The sequence below is a fragment of the Oreochromis aureus genome, linkage group 10, assembly GCF_013358895.1.
Source record: "Oreochromis aureus strain Israel breed Guangdong linkage group 10, ZZ_aureus, whole genome shotgun sequence".
NCBI classification, from domain to species: Eukaryota; Metazoa; Chordata; class Actinopteri; order Cichliformes; family Cichlidae; genus Oreochromis; species Oreochromis aureus.
The window spans coordinates 8,125,726-8,146,356 of NC_052951.1; the positions used below are offsets into that span (position 1 = coordinate 8,125,726).

General features: G+C 39.2%; 2 protein-coding genes across 4 annotated transcripts; one reads left to right on the forward strand and one right to left on the reverse strand.

Moving 5' to 3' along the window:
- Nucleotides 1-544: 544 nt before the first annotated feature.
- On the forward strand, nucleotides 545-4,741 carry znhit3 (zinc finger, HIT-type containing 3). The gene is made up of 5 exons (XM_031741602.2): nucleotides 545-2,078; nucleotides 2,740-2,771; nucleotides 2,885-2,950; nucleotides 3,413-3,490; nucleotides 3,611-4,741. Exons 1-5 carry the CDS (start codon nucleotides 2,011-2,013, stop codon nucleotides 3,802-3,804), a joined length of 438 nt encoding a protein of 145 aa, XP_031597462.1. The 5' UTR covers nucleotides 545-2,010; the 3' UTR covers nucleotides 3,805-4,741.
- On the reverse strand, nucleotides 4,472-20,463 carry LOC116321695 (unconventional myosin-XIX). 3 transcript variants are annotated; one of them, XM_039618655.1, is made up of 24 exons: nucleotides 19,966-20,462; nucleotides 18,655-18,802; nucleotides 17,488-17,636; nucleotides 17,110-17,223; nucleotides 14,329-14,461; nucleotides 14,173-14,242; nucleotides 13,980-14,082; nucleotides 13,770-13,866; nucleotides 13,565-13,641; nucleotides 12,916-13,006; nucleotides 12,611-12,776; nucleotides 12,315-12,388; nucleotides 12,108-12,229; nucleotides 11,571-11,684; nucleotides 10,655-10,831; nucleotides 10,413-10,550; nucleotides 10,198-10,305; nucleotides 10,014-10,084; nucleotides 9,854-9,927; nucleotides 8,498-8,640; nucleotides 7,114-7,243; nucleotides 6,738-6,823; nucleotides 6,302-6,625; nucleotides 4,472-6,222 (listed from the first exon to the last, which is right to left on the reverse strand). In XM_039618655.1, exons 1-24 carry the CDS (start codon nucleotides 20,023-20,025, stop codon nucleotides 6,109-6,111), a joined length of 2,883 nt encoding a protein of 960 aa, XP_039474589.1. In that variant the 5' UTR covers nucleotides 20,026-20,462; the 3' UTR covers nucleotides 4,472-6,108. The 3 variants fall into 3 exon arrangements, with proteins under 3 accessions (XP_039474589.1, XP_039474588.1, XP_039474590.1); XM_039618654.1 differs by having other exon boundaries at nucleotides 4,472-6,625; nucleotides 19,966-20,463; XM_039618656.1 differs by lacking the exons at nucleotides 4,472-6,222; nucleotides 6,302-6,625; nucleotides 6,738-6,823; nucleotides 7,114-7,243 and having other exon boundaries at nucleotides 8,509-8,640; nucleotides 9,618-9,927; nucleotides 19,966-20,463.
- Between the last annotated feature and the right edge of the window lie 168 nt (nucleotides 20,464-20,631).

Genomic DNA, 20,631 nt, shown 5'->3' on the forward strand with positions numbered 1-20,631 from the left:
TGTTGAACGGTTGTGATAGAAAAACAATCCTGCCTGGAATTTGTACAGCCCAGCCAACGACGCCATGGCAAAACAGTTCACACCCATAGAGGAGCGACAACACCTGCCTTTGTAGCAGCAGTCAGGAGATCGCGATCCGTCCTTGAAAAAGGCGGAGTAAGTGATATTGTGCATTGTGGCCTTCAGAATGGACTGAGCGTCCCCACAGCTCAGGCTAGCATTGGAGGAAAAAACATGTTATCATTTGTCAATAACTAGATCAGTTAATTTCTCTTTAGCGCTATTTTTGGCTGCTTTGAGTTTTCGGGCTGTTTGTCTGTCAAAACAAAAATTAAAATATGCGGGGCTTTTTGATATGTCATAGAACAAACTGCTCATGTATAAATAAAAAATACCTGTTGCGCCAGCCTGCCTTCTTTTTTCCCCTACACATTAAAAAATTATATATCAGCAAACCTAAATTTAAAAGGGAAACATTAAGTTTGTTCTTTGTTTTACTAAACAATGTATTTATGTTTCTTTTTTTTGTAATTCTCCACACAGATTTCGGATTTCTGATGTTGACCATGGCCAAGTGTCTCTGCCTTCTTGATCCAATGACTGGAGTGCTGTGACACCGGGAACGTGCCCATCAGTCACGAGGCAGCCCTCCATTCCATAGGTTTCCCTGTAACAAGACCCCCCTCCCCTCAAGTTACAGCTGTGCAAGAATAGTTTGTGTTAAGCTATGTAGGTCAGTGAATTGTGTGCTTGAAAGCTAAATGTATAAATATGTATATCCATTGTGGGTGCAGGAGATATGCTGATTTTAAATCAAATAAAAAGTTGATGGTAATTAAAGTCAACAGGAGTGTTTAGTAACTTCGGTGTCATGTTTTCATTTGAAACATGGTTTGATTTCCAAGGCTCTGTTTCTTCTCCTGATCAGTTGAACCAAATCTTCCTGTTCTATACACAGGAAGAGTGGCTGGGGGCCTGCTGCAGTGCTTATTTGTATATCAGAACGCCAAAAGGACATGGTACATGGACATATCATATCATAGAAGGGGAGTATAATTTGCAGAGCAAAGACATTTGGCTGGTGCTTCTCTATTTAAGGTTTTTCTTAAATGCTTTTTATTAACAGGCGTTTTTTGCTTTATAACATAATAACAATGGATCCATAAAATAAAATCATAATTGAACATATTAGGGATTAAGGAAAATACACAACAGTCTGCTGTTTTTCAGATAAAATCTCTTATCAATAGAAGTAAAACTTTTTATCTAAATAAATGTATTAATATAAATAAAAAAATATCTGTATACAATTCACATACCAAATTTGAAGTTCTTTCTCAAATAAGGATGTTGAAACAGGTGGTTGGTTACTATGGAGACATCTTCAGTACCCAAAAATAGTTTACATAAGTAGGTTTCCTGTGGCGGCATGCCATCCTTTTATTATATCACAAGTGTGTGTAGCCCACAGTATACATTACATGTATATCATAAATTTTTAAATGCATTTTTATGATTTGGGGATTTTACTCAGCAGACACACATCTGGTCCCATCTTTGCTTGGCTTATAAAGCACTATCTACCTGGGCAATTGGAAGCTGTTGAGTGTCCATCAATAATAGCCTTTGCTTTAGTTCAGCTCGTAGACACCAATTGCTGTTGGGATTGCGGATAAACATTTTACTATAATGATCCCATAGTATTTGCGTGCGTGTGTGCGCGCGCAATCAAATCAGAATGTGTATCCGCAGCGGAAATTTGTTTGAGTTGCTCTAAATATGAAACGAAGACAGATTAAAAATGGACCTGGAGACGCGCGATATTTACCGGGCGTCTTTGGATTTTATTTTGTACTTTGTTTCTACCGGAAAGTCAAATTAACATGTGATGCTTTTATTTTGAAGGAACAACTAAACAACCGGAATAGCGTCATTTTTTGGTACCTACCACTCATTTACCACACGCTAACAGACTGTTTTCCCTCATAATTTATTCTTTCTCCCTCAAAAATGCAGTTATGCAGTGTGTGCAGCGAACGGACTCCAAAATACCGATGTCCAGCCTGCAAAATAAGATAGTAAGTAAACTTTAACTGAATGTTTGCTAGCGGGCTAACCTATAGTTAGCATTTGTTTTGCTGAGCTACGAATACCACAGATAAACTTTCAGGAACAAAGACTACAGTAGTCAGTTCTTTCATCTGATTTTCTGTAATTAGAAAGAAAAGCTAATAAGCAGCTTGTCTACCGAAAGAATGAGAGGTACATTACTTTTGTGACGTTGAACTTCACTGAATAACTCGATTCTTGTTAATCCGGTTAATAAAAATCAAATATATTTGTATTCACAGATTGTCATTTAACAAAATGTGTGTGACGTTAACCTAGCAGTAAGAAAAACATTGTTTTTACTAATACTGTGTACACCACATGGGACGGTAACCCACTCAGGTCAAATAGTGCTAGTGCAGTTTTTCTTCTTTGTGCTGTACCGCCGGTTGACAAAAGACAAACTGGCGACATTGCTGCCACCTGCTGGCATGGTGTTTGTCACAATCTGTGATTGGCATCGACATTACCCGCTCGTTGTCATGTTCCCGTTGATTGTTTGACTCTAGAGTGCGTTTTAAGTTTGTAATAAATGCAGATGCGTGTTTAGAATAATCACATGTGAAATGTGTTAAACAGTGTTGAGGACTTCGATATGCTTGATCCTTATGAGTGTTTTGGCTCTTACAGTTGTTCACTTGGCTGTTACAAGAAGCATAAAGGTAAATTAGCTTGTTCTAAAATTTTCATTCACTTGTTTACATGAGCTGTGGCTTTACTCCAAAGAAATGTTTCTTATCATATCAATAACAATTTTTTCTTTTCCTGTTCACAGATACCTGCCTTCCTGTTGACAAGCCTGCCCCTTCAAATCCTGAAACAAAGGCTGCTGTGGGCACAGGTACAGTTACATTCCTCTCATCAGCACTGGGGTTATATGGTCTGTTTACTAAATAAGTAATATTACAGCTGCATTTAAAAGAAACATGTTTGGAGTATTACATGATTTTGCCCTCATCAAAAGGGTAATATGCTTTTTCTTGAGCACCGTTTTAGATTTCAGTGCAATTAATCTTATTCATTTAGTCAGAGTTGTGAAATAATACCGTATTTAGAGGTTATGATCTGAATTTAAAAAATATTTACATTACAGTGACCACAGCACAGACACAGGCATACAATCATTTGGGGAAGATGAATTTATACATTTGTCATAAATATTTGTCCTAAAGTTTCCAAATAGTTTCTTTTAAGCATAGCTTCACTAAATGAAATCATGCTACGGTCTGTGACAGTACTCCTGTCGGCATTACGAGTAAACCTAACACCTAAAAAGAATTTCCCTTTTTTGATGTCTTTGCAGAGCCTTGGAGTGTCGACGATCTTCTGCATGAAGATGACATCACTGACAAAGTTCCTCTGCAGAGGCTCCAGATGTTAGGTATTGCTCCAGCACCCCTTCTTCACTTTTTGTACTTGAAATTAAAAGTTTCATGCAACAGCAATGGCATGTTAACACAAAGTAGTGTGTGAGAGTGACTGCTGTTTTCTTTATCTCCAGGCCAGTCAAAAGAGCTAAAGGACCTGCTCTGTAACCCTCATCTGAGGCAGTTATTGTGCTCTATAGATGGTGCAGAGCGTAAAGAGGATGCAATGAAATCAGCCATGCAGGAGCCGCTGTTTGTGGAATTTTCTGATCAGTGCTTGAAAATTGTAGAAAATGACGCAAAATCAAGTGAAGATGCTGACTTGTAAAATCCAGCTTGCATTTTTTTAAATATATTTTTGTAGTGTTGTTGCTGCAGTTTGTGTTGTGACTTCTGAAACGACAGTATGTATATAATGTTCAAATAAAAGCCAACTTTTTCAAACTGTAAAAATTCCCAGAGTCACCACTAACAAGACTTCACATGTAAAGAGTTCAAGGGGAAAGCAATGACTGGAAATCCAAACATTTTAAAATTGACATTTATTTCAACAAAAACATTTAAACATACATACAAGTCAAGTTTGTATCCGTAGATACCGTGGTACTACTGACAGAAACAGAAGAAATAAAACGGAGTTAAAATACAAATTCCATATTATAACTTCTGATAATAACCTGGAGACGTTTACATATCCAAGTCATGAAAATGTGTGTGGGTAAAACGAAAAAAGGAAATTTCTTGAAGTTAAAGTGTAGAGTGAGAGGCTCCAATGATTTCTATGATTGTTGCTAATGTGTTTGTTCAAAGTTTAAATATCAAAGCTGATTGTGATAATATAAGAAAAATCAAGTTTGTCATACACAAACACTGTAGTGTAAAAAGACTTTGGTATATGTTAAAGTACTGCATTGCTTTAGATAAAAAATTCACACAGAGTGGTTCAGTCATATTTTGCTGACGTGCATAAGACAAAGAGCAGCGATGTAAATAAACCTGGGTTCATCCTTGTTCACATCAGTGAAGTTTCTGTTATGCAGGGTGTCTACGGCTCCTTGAAAGCTCTTCAATACTCATCAATATAAACCCTTAACGTATTAGTGTGGATGTGTCTGATGTGCTTTTACTCAAGTTACTGAGAATTTCTGGCACACTATTCCACTGTTTTTGCTGCCTCAACATAGTTAGATCATATCATATGACTTTACTATTTGTACAATAATACCCTTGTTTGCCTGTTTTCATAAAAATACTGTCGACCACCAGTGGTTCCTCTCAGTTCTATAGTAGACACACCTACAGTATCAATTTCAAAATCCTATGTCATGTTGTTCTCAAGTTTATTGCGTTGAAAAGGTTTTCAGACAACTTGCTCCGACCTTGAGGTCGAGGTCACTGACATACAAACTTGTCCAACATTTTTAGTAGACACACCTATGGTATCACCTCATTCTCCAGTTATTGCATTCACAAACTTAAATGTCCGCGCTGCCTGCCTGGTGGGGTGATGACGGTACACCATCAGCCTTTAGCTGCTCAGGGGCAATAATAAAAAGGCTAATGATTAACTAATTTTAATGGTGTTTAAAACAACTGCCTCAAAAATATAAAAATCCCTGAAGCCTCAGGCCAGCAAAGTGTAAATATGCAGGATCAATCTGTTGATTACACTGCTGGACACCCTGAAGATATCAGAGCCTGCTCATCAGTCAAGATAAAGATTCTGGGCTATTAAAATGGTATGAGAATGAAAATTAATAAAATACATTTTACCTGCTCATGCCTGTAGACACCCTGTCGTGTAATCTTGTTGATTACATAAGAATGTGCATGCTTTCAAAGTGCAATATTCGCTTAACATGTGCAATATTTGCTCGATTACCATTTTCCTCCCAGCAGAAACCACAAAACTAAACGTGAATCAGAAACACAAGACTGGAAAAATTAAGTCACAGATAAATAATCAGCCCAATAAATACATGTACAGCTCATATGTGGTTTGATCGTGGATTCTAAGAAAGGCACTTGTCTCGAGGCCTAATACTCTGATCATCTATCAGGAGACAAAAGCCTGCAGCCCTGGTATTTTTTTTTTCTTTAAAACCCCCCCGCCAAGATTATGCCTTAAATTTTCAGTTTTACAAAGATTTCTTTTAAAAAGAGTTAGTGTTTATCCTGCATCGTCATAATCCCATCTACACCATGTGCTGAAAGAAGAAGAAAGGGGTACGTTATCTTAAATGCAGCTGATGATTGTATCCACTCTCCTGACTCAGATTTGGAATTTTAGGTGATATATTTATATATATTTTGTCATCTCTGGGGCCGCAAGGCAAATGGAGGTGATTTTTAGCACTGCACGAGCTTACATAAACACTTCTGATAAATAATCATTATGCAAGGATGCAGGTTTTATAATTCTGTTCATCCCTGTAAGACGGGGTAAGATCAGTTTCGACCTTCGTTTAAAAAAAAAGAAAACAAAAAACAAACAAACATGGCAATTAGTGTTTTAACCTACATACACAGTGGCAGCATGAAATAATACCATGTTTCCTGTTTCCATGTTTCATGTCAGATTATGGAGAAGCAGTTGCTTCACTGCAAGTAGTGTTTTCCACTGAGGGAGCGGTTACAGAGTTTTCTCTAGCAGGATCTCATTGAACCCCGTCACGTCGCTCTTCAGGTCCGGCTGCCTGTCAGCGTAGAGAAGTGGAGATCGCTGACAGTGCAGCTTTATGGATCCCTGTGGAGAAAACAAGAAAGAGAAGATCATCTGATGAACAAAATGACAGAAAGTTTCTGGAAGGTGTTTGTGTCCTCACCTTGGGCTGAGCCCTTATGGAGGCGAGTTCCTCCGTGTACTGGTTGGTCTTCACCTGGTACTCTCCCCTCCTGGATGGCAAGTTGAGGGAGGCGATGACAGATATCATCTTCTGGAAGCCTGTGGCTGTCAAAGACACAGTCATGGACGGTGCAGAGGCTAGAGCCAGGCCCATGGGCCACCCTCGCACCGCGACGGGCTCCGGGATGATGGAGAGCTGCACTGAGCCCCGTTCCCTGACGACAGGATTCAGTGCGGGTGCATCCTCCTCCACCAGGTCCTTTGCATCGTCAAGTTCTGCTTCAGCCAAGGATTTCAAGAGTGACTGCAAGAAGATGTAAAAAAATAATAATAAGAGCAAAGTTATTTACAGATTCACACAATGAAAAAGCAGTAAAACTTAACACATGAGGTTAAGCGTTCAAATAAAATCTCACCCTCCACTTCCTCCAGGTGCTCTGGATGACTCCAGCTGCTCTGTTCCATCTTCGGACCCGATTCCTGACCAGCCAGGACCGCACCGCTGCAGGCAGTTTAAAACGAGTTACGTATTCTAAAGGTTTGTTTCTCTTGCAGAACAAGAACAAAAAATAAATAAATAAAGCACCAGCGATAATAGAACATCTGTACTGAACAGCTGAAGTAGTTATTTGTGATAGGCTCTGTCGTTAAAGGGATAAACAGCCTGAAAACAGAATGTGCAGACACCGCCAGCTGGTCACCGTTGGCCCGGCAGTCAGGTCAAAGCCTGCAGAGAACCTGTGGGAACAGGGCCACAATTTGCATTACTTCACAGGCTCATTATGAGTTCACCTGCTTGGATCAAAGTAGCAGACTGGCGATGGGTGTGTCGTCTGCGCCGCTGGTACCGCAGCCAACAGCACTGAATGGTAAAGGCGCAGTGAGACAGGATCTTCTTCCTCTGATCTTCCAGTAAATCTAGCTGTGAGACAAGTCAGACAGGTCAGTGTGCTCAAAAAGAAAAGAAAGAAAACTGGAACATTTATACCACTAACTACAGACTGCATGAGCAAACAAACAAAATACAACAAAAAAACTAGAAAAATTTGCATTTCCTGCGAAAATGCTGTGTGGATGCCTCAACCCTGAAGCTGTCTGCTGAAAAAAGCTAAAAAAGATAAAAAAAAGTTGTATGGTGGTGAAGAAACTGAAAATTCTGCTATAAAAAGGTGCAGAAGCAGAACTTTTTGCTTAAAAGTGGTGAAAAGCAAAAAATTCTACTGAAAATGGGTAAAGAAGCTGAAATTTGTACTGAAAAGAGGTGAAAAGAAATGTTGCCACGAGCAGGATTTGAACCTGGCCTCCAGATCTCAAGGGGGCTACTCATCTCACTGAGCCAAACTCATTCTCACAAAGAAAGAGGTGGAGAGACTGACAATTCTTCTGAAATTAGCAGAAGTTGTTGAAAATTGTGCTGATAAGAGGTGAAAAGGCTAAAAATTCTGCAGAAAAGAGGTGAATCAGCAGAATTTCTGCTGAAAAGAGGTAAAGAAGAAGAACACTGCAGTGAAAAGAGGTGAATCACCAGAATTTCTGCTGAAAAAATGTATAGAAGCAGAAAATTCTGCTGAAAAGAGGTTTCTGCTGAAAACACCTGAAAAAGATGGGATTTGTGCTGAAAAGGGGTGAAAAAACTCACAATTCTGCTGAAAAGGGGTGAAGAAAAAGGTGTTGGGGTGTTGAAAAGAGTTAAATAAGTTGAATTGATAACTGAAAAAATTGTTGCCATAAGCGGGATTTGAACCCGGGCCTCCCAGTCTGAGAACAGCTGCTCAGCTCACTGAGCAGCTCATCCCGGCAAGCAAAATCAGTGACCCCATGGATAATGTGGAATAAATGGGCAAAAAATATTGCATAAAAAATTCAATATCTTAAAAAGTATAGAAGTGAGGACCACCAAAAGTCATAGCAGGAAAGAGCAGAAAGGGGCAGAATTTTTTTAAGATTTGAACGGTGTAAATAACTACTCCCTCAGTTTTTGTGCTAAGTGCCAAAAAACGTACGGAAGCAACTAGAAGATGAAGAATAATAAAGATAAAGAATAAAGAGAAACAGGAAGAGGAACTCAATAGTGTGGATGCCTTTGAGGCATCCACACAATAAGAAGCTGAAGGAATTCTAAAAATAAATAAGCTTGTTTGCTTGTAATGAAACACACAGATTTTAAATGACTGACCATCACTTGTGTGAGAAAAACTTTAGTCCTCCCACAATGCACCAATGTACTGCGCTCTTCACTCAGACGGCGGTGTTTCAACGCCACACCGAGGATCTTCTCCACATGTCGCTGAGGACAAGTGTCAGCTTCCAAATCTAACACTGAAGGCAAGCACGAGTTAGATTAAGTGATGCACTACAGATATAGTAATGTTCACAGTTGTGCAGCACTCAGACTGTGAGACTGAGGTTTATCACACAGTAACAGCATGTGAGGTTAAAAAGTGTAGCGGGTGAAGAACAGCAAGGGAGCAGGAAACACATCTGAATCAACAGCACAGCTTCCATAGCTGCTGTGCTGTGAATTCAACACCAATTTTTTATCTGTTAACATGCACACGGAGAGGAACACAGAGGACATATGAACTTTTATAATAATACACAGCATGTTGCAGCATTCAGGTTGTGCATGCACGTGCTAAGAGGTTACAGACGTGACAGCAGCTCTGTAAGTCTGTTTAGGCATTTGTCCAACAGATGAATCACTAAGGCGAGCCTGCTTGCTTACTGTAAGCACATTGCTCAGCGGTTAGTACTGCTGCCTCACAGCAGGAAGCTCCTGGGTTCGAATGCATTTCTTTAAACACTCTGATCCACCTTCGGATCAGTCTGTCAAAATCCAGCTATTAAAGTGACCCACTAAGATCTGAGGAACATTAATGTCTAGATCAGGTGTTATGTCATCCACAGGTGGTTCTTTTGACCTTAATAAATCCTTGCAGTCTCACACAGCACGCAGAAATAAAAAGAAAGCACTGTGCACATTTACACAATTACACACTTTACATTTTATCACATTATTTATGATGTGGGCTGTGAAAAAAATGGCACTAAAACAAGTACAATTAATATTTGAGATCACTAAAATCCATCTAATGTCAACTCCATGCTCACACTGGACAAAAAGTTGGGAGATTTCCAAAACCATTTTTGACCATCATCCTTATACTTTACTAACTAAAAAAAGACAGCTGAACACAGCGGTGAAGCGTCAGTGAAGTGTCAGTTGAAGCATAATAACTGAGAAAAAAAATAGAGAAACATGCAAGGCAAGCTCCAACAGTCATGCATGCATTTACCTGGAAAGTTCATAAGAGGCTGCAAATTTTGTTTGTTATTTTGTTTTTAATGCACCAAGTTAAAAACGTTCCCAAGGAGAGTAGAGTACTGAGGATCACGTTTACTAAGAGGGCTACTGAAGGAAAAGCATAATAAACCAGCAGACCTAAAGAGAGGAGAAAAAAATCACTATTTTCCCCAAACATGAAACATGCCAAACTGACCAGAAATGGATTCAGCCACAAGCTGTACTCACCAACACTGTGACCCCCTGAGTTTATGTGTTTAGCGATCAGTGTGTAACGTTGCAGGAAGCTTTGGAAAGGAATCCTGTGCACCAAAAGACAAGAAGTCAACTAACATCCAGCAGAAATGAAATGGTACATTAGACTGATATAGACAAAAAAATGTTTCACCTTATTGGAAATCCAGCAGCACTAATATGGATGGTCTCCACAATCCCGCAGGCCTCTAGCTGAATGATAACCTGAAAACAATCAGCAAGGATCAAGTGAAACCTTTGCCTTTTGTTCAAACATGTCAGTGTTGTATTTGTGGTGTTAAAACACAGATTATTAAACATGCAAGTAGACTGTCTACCTCCTCCTTTTTGAAAGTCAGTGGCTTGCACTCAGGGTTTGGCTTGATGCAGCGAGTGTAGTGAGGAGTTGTGGAGTGGAGGATTTTCATCAGGGTCTCCAGTGAGTTCTACAATGAGATATTAGCAATTACCAGTGCCAGCACTAAAGCCTCCAAACCATAAAAGAGGCTGTGCCCTGATTGCCCTGATTATGAAGGGTAGAGCTGGATCCTACCTTGAACTTGGAGACCACAGTGGTTTTACCAGGCCCCTTTTTAATCTGACTCTCAGTTTCATTGTCTTTGAAGATCTGGTGAAGAAGCTGGTTGTTGGACTTTTGAAGCAGGCTAATTAGCTCTGGTGGCACTGGGTCCTATAAATAAATACATAAATAAATGAAAATCAGTATCTAAGCAGAAGTGGAGTGAAGGAATACATGGTCAGCTTATGTCTGACACAGTTAAAAGCTTTTCTCACCTTGTTTTTCTCCGCCATGCCTTCTATCTGATAGCCAACTTTGCCGGCGTAGTGGGCCACAGTGAAGTGCGGCACCTTGCTGAACTTGTCCCAGCTGATGTTAGCATTGTCACATAGCTCCTTTTCCAGACGAACTCGGAACGTTTTTGCATCCGAGGCTCGATTTAGATGACTCTCCTACAATATGTAAAAACACAAAACAAAACATGGTAACATAAATTTGCACGTTAACACTTCCTTACACAACTATGCAGACTGATTTCTTGTGTTTTTAGGATTCAGAAAAATCGTTTTCAGGAGTTTAGGTGATTATCAAAATGAGTCACACTTCTTTTGATTTTACCCCCATACTGCCTTTCAGTGAAGACCAACCGAAAGGTTATTTAGAATGCAAAATCTAGCTAATGATAGAAGGTCTGATTTTGGTGGCTTTTTACAGTCTCCTTTAAAAAAAAAATGTATTTAATTAATTAATTTATTTATTTATTTTGGAAATTCCATTTGTGTTTTGTGGTGTCTGTCAGACAAATAAAACAACAACAAAGCCCTCACATTTACAGACATCAAAGATATTAACAAGAAAGTGCCCCAGTAACATCGCCAAAAATCAGACAGTTATGTGCAAGTGACACGTCTATCATACATATCACCTTGATTTATTCAGGTAAGCTACAAAGTATAAAAGACCTCTGGTCATGAAATGTCCACAAAGGTGGTATTTTGATGGTAGTAAGTTGTATTCACTTTGCTTATCTGGCACATTTTTTCTTAAATGTCCTAGTACTAAAAGTAGACAAGAGAATAAATGGTGTAAAATTAAACCCAGCTTGGTAAAATGTTGGAATTTTGTTTTTTTCAGCTTTTTTTTGAGTCTGTACGATATTTCCTTCTGTTTGTTTCTTGATGGCCAGCATACCTCATTAAGAAGAGAGAACACACTGATGGGGCTTCCCTCTAAAAGATCGAGGCAACTTTGATTGTCTTGGTATTTCACAAAGGACCACTGCAAACCCTCTGACACATACTCCTCCTGGAAAAAGTAGTGATTAAAAAAAAAAGAAAAAAAAGAAGTTCAATATAGTCAGGCTTTCTTTGCATTAGCTGGTTTGACCAAATGCTCCCTATGAGCGCCACCTACTGTAGTCAAAGGCATTATCAGATGATGGTGATAAAAATCTATGTAGAACATACAAATTAAATAGCAAAATGAAATACTAAAATGAATGCTGCAGGAAAAACAATCTGATGATCTAGCTGCTGTTCATGTCTAATATAACAGTTCTGAAACTTTTCTCCAGATACATTTAAACATCTTATTATCCCATAGCCTAATAAAGGAGATGTTGAAATCGCTTTAGTTTGTTGACGGATCAAATCTGAAATCTGCTTAAGCACTCAAAATTGCAGCCCACTGAGAAATCTGAACAGATTATCTTCAGGAAAACAAAACTACCTGCTGAGCTCTGAGATAATGAGCCACAAAGTGCTGCTGGAGTTTCTCATTGGCGTAGTTGATGCACAGCTGCTCCAGGTTATTGGTCTGAAAACATTCAAAGCCGTACACATCTAGGATTCCTGAAGATTACAGAGGAGTTCTGTGAGCTTGGCTATAGAGCTGGAAATTCATGTTCAGCACTATCTGAGAAAGTAATGCTTTTACCTATGAAGTTGCACCACGTTGATTTATCAGCACATACGCTGTTGTTGATGAATGTAACCAGCCACTCAAATAACCTGGTGGGAAAAGTCACACACTTGTTTTCAAGCATGGAGATGCTATAATGATTGTAAACAGACAATATGTTTACTGTAAACAGAAAACAGCATGACGGTTTCACATTTAAGTCTTTGACGACAGCAGAGTCTTCCACAAACACGTTCTCACATCATCATCCATTCTAGCAACAGTTTATTACAACTTATAGAAGTTGTTGATGGTCAAATGGAAATTCTTACTGGGCGTAAATGACTTTGGCTAGACAGTCTCTCCTCACACTGCAGTCTGCCTGCGAGCACGGCTTGAGCACGCTTTGCTTCCCCGCCTTCAGAGTCCTTACTCTTAAACATGTTTGAAGCTCCTCAGTAGGAACACACAGCAGCTCAGCAGCCCTCTGCAAGAAGTCTAAAGGCAGGAGACAGATGTGGTGATGTCATGGAACTTATTACTCAATCCAACAAAAAACATGGAAATGTAACTACCTAATCATTCATTATCTGGAAATGTTTCATAACAAATGTCAAAGCAAAACAATATCCAGTACCTTTAGATTTTGCATCAAGGTGACAAGGTTGTGATTCATCTGCTGAAGAGGAGAAGCTGACATTTCCCAACTGGAGAATTCCTGCTAATATCTGTAATGTGTTACAACAACAGAGAGAGGGAAGAAAAAGAACACTGCACATAAATCACCCACGAGACCCCCCCCGCCCCAAAAAAAGTCCTACAGCAGATTTAGCCAGACTGACTCAGTGGACTGGCTTAAAAACTTTCTAATGGTCCAAACGTTAACCTGAGAGGAAGTATTAGAAACTCAGATTTTGCTTTAGAATCTCCATCTGTAGACAAGCACTTCTTAATTATAGTACAGCAAGATTATATGACCATAGCTAAGGGATGCAAACCCCAGACCACCCTCTGAGAAGCACTTAGAGCCCACTATAACGTAAGTAGCAGTAAGGAAGTGTTTATTAAAAATGCATCACATAATACTTGTCAACAACTTTTACTCCGAGGTAGAAGATCTAACAGCACTTGTTACTTGAATAATGCATTTTGGTCTGTGGCCTTCATCGAGAGCTACATTACAGACTGCACTTTAAATAACATTTTAAAACATCCAGTACATCTACCCACAATCCAGTCAACAGAGTGAATGCAAAGAATGCAGAGTAGAGGATATCCTTTCTTACCCTAAATATTTCTCCTTGCCTTTCTGCATTGATGCCCAGATGAACCATTGCTTTCACTGTCTCATGGAAACAATCCTCTATTAAAAACAAAATATATATATAAAAAGCTGTTACTAAAAAAACAAAAATGACCTGGGTCTAGAAATGAAATAAAATGTAAAAATGAGTGTAGACATGTGCCTTTTACATAAAAAGGGACACCAACCCTCAATTGTTTTCTCAGAATTTGGCAGCCAAACAAAACTTTGGTCATGTGACATCTTCCACTCTTTCCGCTGCTCATCTGTGGCCCCTCTCATCATCTGAAACATTAAATCGCTCGCTGTTCAGCTGTTCTTGTATGTTAATACTGAAAAGAATTACTACATATCTGGAGTAAAAATCTCTGAGCTGTAGTGCAGGTCTGTTCACTCGCCTGGTAAAAGATGTGGAAGTTTCTTTCATTAGCTGGTTGGCAGGCCACCCTGGTCTTCTCCAGTAAATATGTCTGTACAGTAGCCCCAACTAAGAGCTGACACCTTCAAATAAAAACGACACGTTGACAGCAAATGTGGGAAAGTAAGAGAGAACACAGAGATGATGCCACTTCAGGTAACATTTGTAAGTACCTGTCCAACTGTAGCTGAATGTACTTTCCGAAGCGACTGCTGTTGTTGTTCCGGAGTGTGCAGGCATTCCCTAAACGAAACATACGCTGATGATGATGAGCAACTGTTTACGGGATTCAGTTTTCACATTAACAGAAACACCTCTCTTTGTCTTACCAAAAGCTTCCATTACAGGGTTGGAGTCCAGCACTCTCCTCTCGATCCTCTCCACTGTGTCCTGACTCTTCACCACCGAGGAGACGGACGCCACTGTGACATAGTATTTCATCAAGCACCGAGATGTCCACGTCTACAAAGAAACAAATCATTAACAGACAAGCAGAGTTTTTTTAAGCATATATTAAAATGAGACAAAAAAACAACTTTGGGCATGGTAAAAATAATTTTAAAACAAATAGTAATAAAAATCTGTGATTGGAAAGAATGCATGAGATGTTTATGCCAGCCAAACTACTGCAGATACCGGCATACGACTTCCTGTGGGATGGTGAATTTGGGTTGTCTAGACTATAACATGTATGATGAACTGCAGTAAACAAGGAACAATATTTTTGGGGCATTAATCAAAACAGATGTCAGATTACTAAGAGCCAGATCTAATAAACAGGGTAAAAACTGTGTCATGTTGCAGTAGCAAAAAATGTGCTGATGGGAGTAGAAAGTTCTGTGGGTGACCTAACAATATGCTAAGCTGTCACTCTGTTAATGATGACTACTTACTACTTACTTTGACACCATTTTTTTTCTATTCTCCAGGCTGTGTGAGGCTGTGGGTGGGGAACTCCAGGCCTCAAGGGCTGGTGTCCTTCAGGTTTTAGCTATTACCCTGGGTCAACACACCTGAATCAAATGATTAGTTGCCAGGCCTCTGGAGAACTTCAAGACATGTTGAGGAGGTAATTTAGCCATTTAAATCAGCTATGTTGGATCAAGGACACATCTAAAACCTGCAGGACACCGGCCCTTGAGACCTGGAGTTCCCCCACCCCTGCTCTAAAGTAAGCTCAATTCAGTAAAACTCCGCTCTGCCACATTAAAATATCTGGATTACTCTATAGCAGAAATATGTGTTACACAGTTATATGACAGACTTCTACCAGTCTGTGGTAGCAAGTGCCATTGTCTGCTAGCAGGATAGGATCAGTCCCAGAGAGGCCAGCAGGATGAACAAACTGATTCACAAGGCTAGAAGCATTGTTGGCCAGAATCTGAAGGTGTTTGAGTCAGTGAGGGATAAGAGAACAAACTAATCTGCATCACGGACAATTAATCACACACTACTGAGGCAGCAGAGCTCCTTTTCCCTCAGACCAATTCAACCTCCCTGCCATAAAGAATGCTTCAGCATGTCATTTGAGTTTCCTGTGAAACTGTGCCATAACTCTTCTTTCTTTTCCTTCCATGACAGGTGAACACATCGCTCAGGCATGAGACTGCACACACATATTTCTGCATCACACATTGTTGCAGCAGTTTCTTAGATTTAAAGTGTACATATTTATGAATCCCATTTGCACTACTCTATTGAACAATTTCAGTCTCACTTTTTATTCTTCTTCAACTTAAACACATTTTTATTTTGTTTTTGTTGTTTTGTATGTAATTATTTGCCCTCTCACAGTATAAGGCCCTCACTATGCACCTGTGGCTCTTTTACCTTTACTATGTTGTTTATTTATTGTAGACTGTACCGTTTTTCTTCTTTATCCTCCCACTGTAACACAATCATTTCCCTTGTGGGATCTATAAAGTATCCATCTATTTTTTTTATTTTTGTCTTATTTACAAACTCCTTCCAATTATCTCTGCCCGGTCATTCCAAAAACCACATATGTGTGATTCATTGAAATATTCTCCTCCCAGAATTTTGTGCTCTGAAAAGGAAACTCTTGCACTCATCTGGAATAACGCCAGCTGCAAAGGTTCTTGTGTCTACACCTTTCAGTCTCAAAACTAACACTGCACCTCTTTAGTAAATCCCGACAGCAGCTTTTAAAACATCAAAAGAGGGTTTTGCCACTAAATCTGGCTCTAAGTGTCTAATCAGGTTAGTCCATATACAGTAAACTGGCTCATACTCCCACTTGAGCAGTTGATTTTTAATGGTACTGTTTAACCTAGTTTTCAAAAAAGTTGCTAAGCTAAGTAAAATATAAATAAAAACAATGTCTCTTTCCAGTAAGATTTGACCTGACAGTTTTCCATTTCACCTCAGTCCTTCTTAAACAAGCTCAGGCCAAACCAAGGTGGTGTCACTGCTCAATATTATTTGCATAACATTACAGGTTTTTTTGCACTGTACAATCTTAATTGGCATTTGTGGAAGCAACAATGAACTGTGCTCACTGTTAAAGGATTTTAGAAGTGTATGCAGTGATTTCCACCACACAACTGTGCCTGTTTTTAATGCAGTCTCCACCTGAGGGCCTGAATAGGATGGCTTTGACACTGGTTTTTATAATTGCCCCTTGCGTAGTGATTTCACTTCATTCAGTTTTATGATGAGAAACATCATTCTGAACTCAAAATTTTCTTCAGAAAGACTTAGCCTCTTTGGGGTGCTTTTAATAATTTAAAACACAAATTATGTTAATAATCTGTTACCAGCTGATCTAAGTTAACATTCAATATTTTTTGGCATCACACCACATTTCCAGACTGTCATTGCCCTTGTCCCAACATGCTGCATATATCAAATTCAAATGAGTACATCATTTGCACAAAACATTTGCCATTTTTAACATATGACAGCTTGTCATTGTACTATTTTCAGTTAACTATCGTCTATTAAGGATTTGCAATTCAAATCATGCAAAGTGCTTCTGTTTTGGACAAACCGTTGCAAAAAGTAACAACTAAGTTGACATTCTGGTTCATTATTCAGTGTAGCAGGGTTAGCTTGCACTTTAAGCTTAATGCTGTATGTGACTGGTTTACCTTTCCAGCACCGCTCTCACCACTGACCACCAAGGACTGGTTCACCGGCTCCAGCTGGCCCCGAACATTCCTGTAGGCTTCTTCTGCCACAATAAAAATATGCGGCTTGAACTCCTGCAGGCGAAAATGTCCAGATTTATTAAATGTATGGTCATACTTACTGCATGCAGAGCGCCCAATAGCTTAAAGACCTTCCAGGTGTTAATAAAAGCAGTACTTTTGAGTTTCACTGAGTAGGTCTGCATCATTGGATGGTTTGAAACCATCACTGATGGCACCACTATTCATCTTCTCCCATTATAGCACAAATCTACAGAAATATATATCTACATATGCTAGCCAAATAAAAAAAAACAAATGGGAGACTGCTTGAAATACCTGGGGCTGACGAGCATAATGATACTCCTTCATCACATCCAGAGAGTAGAGGTCTGGAATGGACTGGAAGGGGTTAAGAGCCACCAAGGTGCAGCCAGCATGGGTGTAAAACACCTTCATGCTGTACCTGCCCTGCAGGCATTTCAGCACTGCCGGGGAAAGAACAAATATCATCAGACATTAAGTGGGAAAATTTGCATTGTTACAGATGTTTACAGATGCACCTACACAATGTTTTAAAAATAATAATCTGTACTGTAATGTAGTTTCCTCAAGGTTTTTTTGACATATGATCTATAAAATAGATCAGTATGACTACACTTATATATCAAAACTTGCTTAAATAAAAAGAATGAAAACGTAAGTAAAGGTGTGTCAATGGAAAATTGTACTTAGTAGTCAGTATAATCTTTTAATGATATAAGTTTCCATATATGCTTAGAGATGTATAATCGATTGTGTAGTGATAGGATGTGTGATCTTTAGTAGGCTTTGTGTGCATTCCAGGGTGTTCTGGTATTCAAACCCACATCCTGGGAGCATGGGAGAGGTCATACCTTGTCTTATTGTTTTATGATAGGATAAACGTATCTATGTCTGTTTTAGGCTAAGTGCATTTTGTTTAGATGAACTGTTGGACTTCCAGACCAGCAGGTCTAGGGAAGTCGTTTATAAAGACCACACACACACACACACCTAAACATCCACATTCCAATGTAAGGAACAAACACCCACTGATGTATAAATAAAGACCAGGGCAGTCTCAGAGCGCGTGTCACAGAGCCCTGCTCTGTGCTGCCCTTGTATACAAGTAAAACTGTGTTTCTCCTCTCTGATTCTCAACTGAAGAAGTGCTTTAGAATACATCTCTTGACAAGGTGTAATGAAAAAGCTAAAGGTATAACACTGCATCACAACACTACATCAGCAGTCATTCACACATTAACATTTTATCAACCATGCAGATTTTATCTTGATGTGGACAAATAATACACTGCCAGCACTGCAGATCAAGATTAGGGTGCCATACAGTGGAAAACACTGCCTAAACTCAAGTTTAGTTAAGTCATTTAAATACGTCAACCAGCAGGCACAAGCATGCCCTATTACATCATTGTATTTACATTATCAAGTGATTTAAAAGATAGGGACATTAGACATGGATACCTGTCGCTGGGGTCACTGGGTTGACTTTGGTGAGGTCATCGTAAGTGTGAAGTTGGTCTTCATCAATGAGGAAGGCCTGAATTTCTCCCTCCAGTGAATCATTAAGGGACCGCTGAGGAGGATGGACTTTCTGAATTAATCCCTTCACCTGAGACAAAACACGAGACATGAGAAACATGAGAAAGCATACATTTGAACTATGCTGAAATATTACTTAACATCTCAAGTTAAGTAAATGCCAAAGGTATGAATAATGGTTAGTCATTTCCACATACAGAGTAAAGTGAAAGATAATAAACAAAATAAGGGAAAATACTTATTTTATCTATGAATATGGTTCAATTTTAGAGAACTAAAGGAATCTAGGGATATTAAATATATTAATATTCTATTTAATCATTCAATCACATCACCTTGACCTTGGCCTCCACTTTATCTTGCCATTAACTCAAGGCGTGGGCCTACAGGCTGCCCGACTGCTGTCAACAGTCTGAGGTGTGTACAGACAGGTTTAATCCAACAGCAGGTAGCCTACATCCCATCATTCTGCAAGGCTACTTTTAAACCACGTAAATAATGGCATTAATTTAATGCCCATTACTACACGACTAATTCCCTGGGCACATTGACTCATAGCAGGTAGCCTACATGAAATCGCTGTTAGAGCAATGTTTGTCTTATTAAGCTAGTTAACCTATAAAATATAATTACAAACATAACATATAGGAAGACAAATAATAATAATAATAATGATCAATAATTTGCCAATTTAGCGAATGATGTTTATATACATTACATACTTGCAACCTGGCAACTACCTACATGTAAAGCACAGTGTACAAACAACGAGCCACTGACCGGCCCGGGGCATCGCACTCTGAAATATACTTAACGCGTTCAAAAATGGCACAAAACACGTCTATTTGACCATCTCGAGTCACGTTTCACAGTGCTACCATACTTTTGTGTTATTAATGTCAACAACAACAAAAAATGCGCAGCTATTCTTTTATAAGTGTGGCTTCGTTTATGTCTTACACTGCATGCACTATTTTCATCTTCATCATCATAAACGCTGCATAACGGAAATGTTATTAAGTCTCAGGTATATGTGTATTAATAAAATACTCCAAAGAGAGTCCAAATTAGAGCCAACCAATCAAAAAATTGAGGACAGGTACAGCATCATTAATGTTCTCCTAGTCAAGTTACCTTTAATTTAATTTATTTATTTATTTAATTTACAAACCAAAAAGGCAAATCTCTTAAACAGAAAAACTGTGGACAGGTCATACTCATGTCCCAACTCACCGTTGCTCCTCCATTTCTATATCCTTCTCTAACGTCACGTCGGTCGTCCAGAGAGCTCATTGATTGACCGTTACCCTTGTGTCTCTCATAAAAGTAAGCCGAAACACTACTTTGACAAAAAGCGTTGCTTTGTACTGATTAAGTTGGTCTTTTATTCTAATTCTCAGACCTAAAATTCAATATTTCCATTACTGTAAGAAATTCGTCAAGGACAACTTTCGGCTAGCCTGCTGTCCCGCTTGTCTGTCTGACCGCCTTGCTCCCGAGCTCCCAAACCACGCATTTATTCCCGCCCTCTTCCTGTTGATTCACGGACCCAGATGTACCTGTGATCCAGCATCGGCTGGGATTTCTATGAGGAACATGTTCCCTAAAATTGGGATATTTATAACCTAGCAAGATTAATTTTTTAATGACCAGCCAATTAGATGTTATAATTGTTATAACAGTTTTCTTGTTACGTGCTCCAATATGCTTCCACAATAAGGGCCCAATAAATTACTTCTTTGCTGTCGATGACGCTAAGCCTCTTTGGTGGTGAAATCTAACATCTAACAAATCGTAAGTAAATACCTTTTTTCAATCGTTTAACTCAACATGCACATAAGTGCACCGTTATCATTGGAAGTTGCCAGAAATCCGAGTTCCCCTGAATGCGTCAAGAGA